The sequence below is a fragment of the Delphinapterus leucas genome, chromosome 2 (assembly GCF_059928025.1).
Source record: "Delphinapterus leucas isolate spDelLeu-1000000601 "Yukka" chromosome 2, BTC_Dleu_Yukka2, whole genome shotgun sequence".
NCBI lineage: Eukaryota > Metazoa > Chordata > Mammalia > Artiodactyla > Monodontidae > Delphinapterus > Delphinapterus leucas.
This window is the reverse complement of record NC_143130.1, coordinates 117,982,864-117,992,646: the sequence shown is the minus strand read 5'-3', so window position 1 is coordinate 117,992,646 and position 9,783 is coordinate 117,982,864. Positions and strand designations below refer to the sequence as shown.

The window sequence follows — 9,783 nt, the reverse complement described above, 5'->3', positions numbered from 1 at the left end:
GACTTCCCTGGTGGCGCAGTGGTAAAAAATCCACTTGCCAATGCAGGGGACACGGGTTTGAGCCCTCGTCCAGGATGATCCCACATGCCGCGGAGCAACTAAGCCCGTGCGCCACAACTGCTGAGCCCACGTGCCACAGCTACTGAAGCCCGTGTGCCTAGATCCTGTGCTCCACAACAAGAAACCACCGCAATGAGAAGTCCACGCACCGCAACGAAGAGTAGCCCTGCTCGCTGCAACTAGAGGAAGCCCACACACAGCAACGAAGACCCAACACAGCCAAAAATAAATAAATAATTTATAAAAATAAAATAAAATAAAAATAAACTAAGTCAATCTTCCCATTAAGAAAATAAGCACAAGCTATGGACATAAAAAATAGGTCTGTTTCCTGTGCAATACCTAACATGCTCCATTTATAATATATTAACTTTTGGGTATAAGAATTTATCACACAAACTAGGGCATAACCCTTCTCATTATGATTTTCTATCCCTAAATTTACTTAATGCTGAGAACATATGGTTCTCTCTCATAATGGTTTCTCTCCCATTTCCTGAGAAACACTGGCATACTAGGAAACTGAATTTTAAAGCTGGAAAAGGCTTTAAAGATAATCACAGCTTATAATACAGATGAAGGTCTGCAGGGATTGAAAGCCCTTCGAATTTACAGAGATGGGGCAGTGCCAAGATTAATACTCGTTTCCCAAGTCCCAACCCGAAGTTCTTGCCGTTACACTGCACTTCTGGCTTAGTACACCTTAAGGTTTATCTGCACTCACTTACTATTTTGTTTCCAACAGTTTTAGTCACTCAACAATTCTACTTTTTTAGTGCAAGTTTTCTTCACAAAATCAGTTCAACTATTAATCAGAGTTTTAAATTCATATTACCAATTTTACAAATGAAGAAAGGTAGAAATGATAAACGTTCAGGGAAAAAGGTAGCATAAATTAGCCCAAACACTGATGAATAGAAATACTTTATGAAACCTTCCTTTTATTAAACATAACCACATACAGTGTTTCATTTAAAACATTTTCATTATACACTCATAAAGCATTGAATCTTCATGAAAAATTTCCTCAAAGTACACGGTGCCAATTTCTTCTATGATAAATGCGATGAATACTCATAACAAGTATAAAAAAGGTTTAGTTAGAGAAGAGCCTTGGCTCAGTTATATGGGTTTTGCTAGAAGAGGTTGTGGTTGCCAAAGAGGGAGGACTCTACTCTTGGGTCCACTTATTTGATGGCAGCTGTCGTAGCTATGGCCTCCTGAGGAAAAGACTACTAGCAGAGAGTGAAATCCATTTCCTACCAAGTCTAATCTATAAAAGGATATTACCAGGGGATGTTACTACCCCAGATTTCCCCCTATTATTATTATTCCAACCACAGACTTTCAGAAAGCGATTTCCCACCTCTGTTTATCATTTTGTTTTTGCTGAGTAATTCAATCAACTAGGGTAACCCCCTCCCCCCCCCCAGTGTTTATTCTCGTTGAATTGATGGAAGGAGATCTAAATAATTCGCGCCATCTCTGATGGGGGTTTTCCAAAAAGACCCACAATGTAGGAATCCAGCCCCTTTCAGTGGAAACCACAAGCGAATAAAAGAGACACCTTGGAGCGCCATTCGCCTCACACGCGCCCAACCCCTGGAGCTGCGCCCTGGCCCTCGGGAGGCAGTGTGGAAACGCCCGCCGTGCGAGCCGGCGGACGGGACGGGTGGTGCCCTGGCGCTGAAGGCCTTCGCGTTGGGGCCCAGGGTTCGGACCACGGCCGCAGAGTCCGCGGGGGCTGCTGCTGCGCGCGCGCGCGCGCGCCCGCGGGGTCAGGCCGAGGACGCGGGGGGGCCGGCGGGCTGGAGCGCCAGCCCGGGGCGTGCCCACGTGACCGCCCCGCCCTCACCGCAGCCCCCCGAGCGGTCACCGCCTTTTGGGCCGCACTCCCGGCGTGCCCCGCACTCGCCGCCTCCCGGCCGCCCCTCCTTCCCTTCGCGGCGCCACACCGCCGGAGCCCGAGCCGCCGCCGCAGCCTCAGCCGCGGGCGCTATGGTAAGGTGGGCGCGCCGACCGGGGGGCCGGGGGTCGGGGGGCCGGGGCGCGGCGAGCACAGCCCCCCGCGCGGCACCGCCGGGCCCTGGGCCTGAGGCCGCCATTTTAACCTGATTTTGGCCTCCAAGGTGGGCGCTCCTGCGCTGCGGCCCCGCTGCTCTCTCTTCACCGGCCGGCCTGCCCTCCCGCCGTCAGGCCCGGCCGGCCGCTCTTCGGATTCCTGGGGGCGGGGAGGGCCCGGGCGCGGGGCGAGGGTCGGGGCCTAAGTGGGGCGGGCGGGCGGCGGCCGGGGGCGCGGGAGGGTCCGCCGAGCTTTGCCCCCAACCCTGCTCGCCGCTTTTGCCCTCCCCTTGCTAATTTTATTCCCGCGCGCGCTCTCAGATTGGTACGTGCTGTAAAGCCTTTGCTGGACGCTTTCGGTAGGGGTCTTGAGGGCCTGTAGTAAAACCCTTAGGGGGAGATTAAGGAGGTGGGAAAACTCTTGAACACGGTTTCTCGCGGTAAAAAGCTTTTACACGCGATCCGTTAGTTTTGAAGCGTCTGCATTTGAGCTGTGAGGCAATTATGTTGTAGCCGTGGGCGGTTTGGAGTTCACACTTGATTCTCTTTCCTTATGAGGAAAGGGCCCTGGCTAGGATGACTTTAAAGAAAAAAATAGTAGAAGCATTAACTGAAATCCGAAAGTGTTTTTTTAAGGCCCGCCGGGTTGACACAATACAGAAGGTATTTTTGCTGCGGCTCCTGAAGCTCTGACATCACCCAGTGAAATAGGAAACATTTCAGGGATGGGACAGCCTGTATTTGTCCCTTTCCCTCTACCTGCCAGTTACTTCACACTCCAAACCCCTTTTTAAAAAAGGATGAATGGGGCAGGATGAGTTAGAATCCGTAGGTGCATCATATACTGATACTTAAAATGTGGCAAATCTGATTGGACTATTTGCATGGTATGATGCAACTTTTGATATCCAGACTAAAGTGAATCCTCTCTAGGCAAACAGTAATTTTGGCTAAAACCAAAATACTTGTTCTAAATTACTGTTGTTTCTTTATTTTCAGGCTTCTGGAGTTACAGTGAATGATGAAGTCATCAAAGTTTTTAATGATATGAAAGTAAGGAAATCTTCTACACAGGAGGAGATCAAAAAAAGAAAGAAAGCAGTTCTCTTCTGTTTAAGCGATGACAAAAGACAAATAATTGTAGAGGAAGCAAAGCAGATCTTGGTGGGTGACATTGGTGATACTGTAGAGGACCCCTACACATCTTTTGTGAAGTTGCTACCTCTGAATGATTGCCGATATGCTTTGTACGATGCCACATACGAAACAAAAGAGTCTAAGAAAGAAGACCTAGTATTTATATTCTGGTGTGTAAAAACAAAAGAAAAAAGTACTTTTAAAATGCAAGGATTATTATTAACATAGTCAGTTTTGCCTTTCTTTTTCTTTTAAATAGGATTCAACAATTTTTTTTCCCCCTGTAGGGCTCCTGAAAGTGCACCTTTAAAAAGCAAGATGATTTATGCTAGCTCTAAAGATGCCATTAAAAAGAAATTTACAGGTACAAACACTGAATATTTTGTGCAGAAGAATTGCCCTCTCTTACTTATAATAAAGTAACAGGATAATGTTTTTTCTTTTTAGGTATTAAACATGAGTGGCAAGTAAATGGCTTGGATGATATAAAGGACCGTTCAACACTTGGAGAGAAATTGGGAGGCAACGTAGTAGTTTCACTTGAAGGAAAACCCTTATAAAATGACAGTCAAGTGCCATCTGGATCTTAAGGAGCTTCCATTTCTCCAGCTCAGTCAATTGGAATAGTATTAGGTTTTGGTTTTTTTTTTTCTTCCTCTTCCCACTGGGTCCTTCCAACACAATGAATGAAGGAAATATCATTCATGTAAGCAGCCTATCAGTGATTGCCATTAGACTGTTTAATACTGTTACTTTTATGTAGAACCCAAGGAATGCCTTCCCACCATATTTTAGCCAAAACAACTGGTTATATGCCTCCCTTGCAGCAAGCACTACAATGAATGTGAATGTCAATGTGAATAGCTTAGAACACTACAAAGGGTTAAGCTAATTGAATGCCTTGAAAGTATTATCCACTGGTGAGATGGTAGACTTTATTCAGTATTATTTATAGTTGCACTTGATTGCAGTTCTGTGAGGCTTGAGCATTCATACACCTCACCTGCCTTGGCAAGCCTATTTTTTGTGACATGGCAGCACAGATATAATACTATGCATTGAAAGCACTTTTTTTGTAATGAGTTTAATCCCCCACCCCAAAAGGAATGCCAATTAAGTTAACTGTGTCATCAACTTATCCTAGTACCTCAGTGTTCATTCCTGTTACCTGCGTATCTTCTTAAAAGAAATAACTGTTATTAATGCCTTTTTGTTTTCCATTGAGTGTACACTACTGAATAAGTGTAGGAGTTTTATGTTTACCATGTTAAGTCTTGCGACACTAAAGATATTTTGAATATCAGTCATGATGGCAATTTCTGTATAAAAGAGCCTTAAATGGAACATTGCTTTTGAGATCAAACCCCACCCTCACAAAAATGGCCACGTTGCAATAAAAATTGTGGCATATTACAGAACGTTGCCTTGTTTTCCTTGGACATTTTGCAAAATACCATGTGAAGCAACTCCTAGGGTAAACAGCTATTATTAATCTCTGCACTGGTCATTTAAGAATTTTTTTGTACAACATTCTTGCGTGATATTTTCCAGTTTGTTGTGTTTATTTGGTTTAAAAAATATTCTATCCTAAAGCCAACTAATACAAAATATTAACGTTATAGAGGTGTACTTTTATAAGCTTTATTTATTTCCTTATGTGTTAATATGATCAGGAATTATTTTTTTGCACTTTGACATAAATACTCTTCGATATCTGGTTTGTTCTCTGGATAAATTAGGGTAGTTATTTTTTAATTCACGTTTACATTTCTAATTAGTTGACTAGTAGTAGAAGAAGCAGGAAGCTCTTATTGCACATTTGGTCATAATGAAAATAATTTGTAAAATGTCCTTCAAAAGTTTAATAATACTTCTCATGTTTAGGAACTTTCAGCTACTATTTCTTAATATATTTCACAAATTTGAAAAAAAATTGTTACAGCAGTCTTAAACATTAGTATTGGGATTTGGCTGTGGTCCAGGCAGCTCTCCTTATAGAGAATTTGATCTGTTCAGTGTGAGCAGTTTGCTGTTAGCCAGAGCTATTTATGGCAAACACATGCTTTTGTATCTTGTCATAGTTATCCACAAATGGCAAAACTGGACTTGATTCTACTGGTATGCAAAACAGGCATGCTAGTAAGTAGTGGATTGTAGCTTAGAACTTAAACCCATAGCTCTGAAGAATGCTCTTATTAGAAAACAGGAAATGAAAAATCCCCCTTGTTTTTAATATGTGGAAGTAATGTGAGTTTAGTTAAATTTTTTTCCATATTTTCAACAGGTTTTCAGATGGAAACAAAAATAGGAGTTAAATGTCCAGGTTTCTGTTTAAAATTGTATGAATGGCTTAGGATCTTTTGCACTGAGCAATTTTATTTCAGGCTTCCAGCTGTCCCTGTGAATTATCCTGGACATTTTGATGGCTTTTTGGTAAGGCCAAACTCATAAGCAAAGCATGAGAGTACTGACATACATATATTAAACCATATGTGTAATGAATACTTGTACCATGAAATTTTTCATTATTTTCCTCATTCTTCTAAAAAATAAGGGATTCTAAATTTAAAGTTGTGCAGTATCTTTTGTTTTCATAGTGATTTCTCAACTTTCTTATATGCCTCTTTAATTATATAATAATTTCAGAGGTTAAATATTGCTTTAAACTGTGGTACTTTGATTTGTTAGATTGACAGAACTGATACTAATATTAAGTTCATCTTTGAAATACATCTTTGTGCATAAAGCCAAAAATAATGATAATTAATGATTCATGTGTTGAGACTAATTAGGTATTTGAAATGATCATTTTACTTCACAACCATTTAAATAAAACAGTGTTCCAGTTAGCTTTAAAAGGTATACGGTGCTAATTAGTAAAATATTGAGGACAATATTTTACTGCTAGCTTGCAAAATTATAAGTGTTTAAAAAATAAAGTATATGAAAATATGTAAAGCTGTTGAGATGTGTTTACTTTGGGACGCTAAAATTTTTTTTTAACTAATACTGCAGATCAGGGAGGCACTATTATCTTTAGTCTGTTTTTTAGGATTTTTGGTTGACATACTTTCTCATTTAGAGATATCAATATTCTTTGAAAACTGAGTGTTGTAGCAATTAATTTTGACATTTTCAGACAAATGGAAACAGTTGGCATTTGTCCCAAACTGGCTATCAGCTGTTGTTTTCCATCATTATCTAAATGTGGCCAACGTTGTGTATTTAATGTGCCTTTTTAGTAGGTTGGAAGAAAAGCCTCTTAGTAGGTTTGAATTTCTCTGATACAGATTCTTTGTAACAGCTAATTTATGGAATCTAGCAAATGAGCTCTGGGAGAAAAAATTTTTAAGTGTTTCCTTGGTAAGGAATAATCTCAGCAATGGTAAATCATAGAGGGGTTGGGACACTTCATTAGGTTTGCCACTCTGAAAAAATAATCTGGTTCAGTTCTTCATTGGTCCTGTTTTTGCTTGCAAATTTAATAATAGTTTGAGATCCCAAACAAACATGAATATTCATTTTTCTATGAACATTAAAGCTACTAGAGATGTGCAGGCAGGCTCCAATGGATATTGCTTTTGAGACAGCATGAGTTTATAAATGTTCTGTGTCTCGTCTCAGCCAATAAATAGGTCTGAGGCTTTTCTTTTGCTCTAGAGCATCCAAATAATTGCTTTCTTTCCATGTAGATCAGGAGTCATCCTTCCACTTCAACTTCCTGTCAGAAAGCAATTGTGCAAATTAATCTCTCTGAACCTCAGTTTCTTCTTTATATGAGAATGATGATATCTGTCTACCATAACTGGTTGCTGAGGATCAGATATGGAAATGCTTTTTGGAAGACAGGAAAGTACTATGTAAATGTAATTATTTAAACTTCACTCTAAGTAAATATAGTTAAGAACCACGTTAATAAGATTTATTGTAAGTCTTTGAACCTCTTTATTATTGTAACTATTTTACTTAATCTCACAGGTTTTTTAAGGACTAATTACCTGGTAAACAGGGTCTGATTTACAGAATGAAGTATAAAGTGTAGCCCCTGAGTTGTTGTCCATGGCTGCTGTTAATCTTTTTAGTGTAATTTTCTTTTTCACATGTGACCAAAGACTATAGTTTTTTTCCCCAAATTTTGAAGTAAAAAATAAAAGAGGAAATAAAGAAATATTATCGTTTTGGAATATGTGGCATAAATTTATGATCCAGGTTGTTGAAAATCTATGACTGTATATTAATTAATACTCTAGGTAATCCTTTATAGTTCTCAAGCCACTTGAAATCCGTTTGATCTCCTTAGGTCCTCTTAACAAGCTAAACCATATTTCTCTGCTGCATATGAAGAAACTGAAGTCTGGAGAAGTTAAGGGACATCCCAGCTGTTGAGTAGCAAAACAGATTGCAGTCCAGTATACTTTTCATTCTGCCTTCATATAGTAACATACAATGAGCTACTAATTTTTTTTTTTTTTTTGCGGTACGCGGGCCTCTCACTGTTGTGGCCTCTCCCGTTGCGGAGCACAGACTCTGGACGCGCAGGCTCAGCGGCCATGGCTCACGGGCCCAGCTGCTCCGCGGCATGTGGGATCTTCCCGGACTGGGGTTACGAACCCGCGTCCCCTGCATTGGCAGGCGGACTCTCAACCACTGCGCCATCAGGGAAGCCCGTAGTTTTCTTTTTTAAAAAATGGAATAATCTGACTTTTTGAGCAGGACATAACTAGTATGTGTTTAAAGTAACATGTCAAGAATACTTGAAAAATAGTCTTGGAATTTTTGTTTTCTAAGAAAGCCCGTGCTCATAAAAATCCGAAATATTGGGCTTCCCTGGTGGCGCAGTGGTTTGAGAGTCCGTCTGCCGATGCAGGGGACGCGGGTTCATGCCCCAGTCCGGGAAGATACCACATGCCGCGGAGCGGCTGGGCCCGTGAGCCATGGCCGCTGAGCCTGCGCGTTCGGAGCCTGTGCTCCGCGGCGGGAGAGGCCACAACAGTGAGAGGCCTGTGTACCGCAAAAAAAAAAAAAAAAAAAAATCTGAAATATTTTTACACTTCACAGTTTTTCTTAGATGTTTCAGTATTGTAAGTTTATGGGATGTTTCAGTATTGTAAGTTTACGGGACTGTGAAATCCGTTTATGGAACATTGTATACACACATTTTCTAGAAAGCTGATCCCTCTCAATTCTTTTCCAAAAACTTGGATATCTCCCTCTTGCTGTTCCTCTACCCGTCTTTCTAAAGGGAAATAGTACAGTGTCTTACGGTAGTTAAACACTAGGACTTTGGTATCAGACTGTCTGGGTTGTTCAAATATAGGTCTTTAATACTTCCTAATTGAATGATCTTAGTGATTAGGAAAATCACTTAACCTCTCAGAGCCTTAGTTCATCTAAAAAAGGGGATAATTATACCCCATCTCACAGGACTGTGAGGATAAATGAAAGCCCTTGGAATAGATCTTGGCACGTAGTAAGCATTCAGTAGGATGACTCTAAAATTTACAGTCCAAACCATTCTTTTTGAGAGTGAAAAGGAGAGCTAGTAATAATTATGCCTGGAGATAATTATATAATAATTATGCGAGGCTTAAGCTGGGACAGTCCCAAGCAAACCAGTTCCCCTATCAAAAAGTAGGCTGATATCAACATGTGATAATTAAATAGAAGGAATTGTATTGAAGACTTAAGGTCATCATTTCAATTATACAATGTGCTAGCATACTAACTTGAGAGTCTCCTGAAGTATATGATTGCTCCTCAGTAATTAACCTCAGCAAGGTCAATTTTGGCTTTTTATGCCTTTTTTGTTTGTTTTGCTTTCCTTTTGATTTTCATACTTGTAACTTCTCAGATACTGCATTTTGCTGTTATCAGTATGCTTTGCCTATAGCAGCTTCTCTTATTGTTACTTTTCATCTCATGTGAATTGGAAAGCTACGTTTGTTAGAATTGTGTAGAAGGAATTGAATAGACTCAGAGTGAGGGCTTCAGAGCAAAATGCCTGACTGAGCCTTCTAACATTCCTTATGGCTGTTCAAAGAACTTGGTGTATTGTCTGGGTTTTGGGGGGTTTTTTCTCAGTAAGGTTTGTAAAATAGCTGAGCTGTAGGTAAAAGATTACTGTAAACCAGTGTGGTGTCTAAAATATCATTAATATTTAAAGAAGTCATATTTGCTTTTTTTTTAAACATCTTTATTGGAGTATAATTGCTTTACAATGGTGTGTTAGTTTCTGCTTTACAACAAAATGAATCAGTTATATATATACATATGTTCCCATATCTCTTCCCTCTTGCATCTCCCTCCCTCCCACCCTCCCTATCCCACCCCTCCAGGCGGTCACAAAGCAACGAGCTGATCTCCCTGTGCTGTGCGGCTGCTCCCCACTAGCTATCTACCTTACGTTTGATAGTGTATATATGTCCATTCCTCTCTCACGCTTTGTCACAGCTTACCCTTGCCCCTCCCCATATCCTCAAGTCCATTCTCTAGTAGGTCTGTGTCTTTATTTCCTGTCTTACCCCT

The 9,783-nt window shown here is 40.6% G+C and overlaps 1 protein-coding gene across 1 annotated transcript; it reads left to right on the top strand.

Moving 5' to 3' along the window:
- Positions 1-1,675: 1,675 nt before the first annotated feature.
- CFL2 (cofilin 2) lies at positions 1,676-9,561 on the top strand. Its single transcript, XM_022570734.3, has 4 exons — positions 1,676-2,061; positions 3,121-3,428; positions 3,546-3,622; positions 3,706-9,561. The coding sequence occupies exons 1-4, from the start codon at positions 2,059-2,061 to the stop codon at positions 3,816-3,818; spliced, it is 501 nt and encodes a 166-aa protein (XP_022426442.1). The 5' UTR covers positions 1,676-2,058; the 3' UTR covers positions 3,819-9,561.
- The last annotated feature ends 222 nt before the right edge of the window (positions 9,562-9,783 follow it).

Coding starts and splice junctions, on each gene's coding strand:
- CFL2 (XM_022570734.3), top strand. Junction 3,429..3,545: donor GACCTAGTATTTATATTCTG/GTGTGTAAAAAC, acceptor TTCCCCCTGTAG/GGCTCCTGAAAGTGCACCTT. Junction 3,623..3,705: donor CATTAAAAAGAAATTTACAG/GTACAAACACTG, acceptor TTTTCTTTTTAG/GTATTAAACATGAGTGGCAA.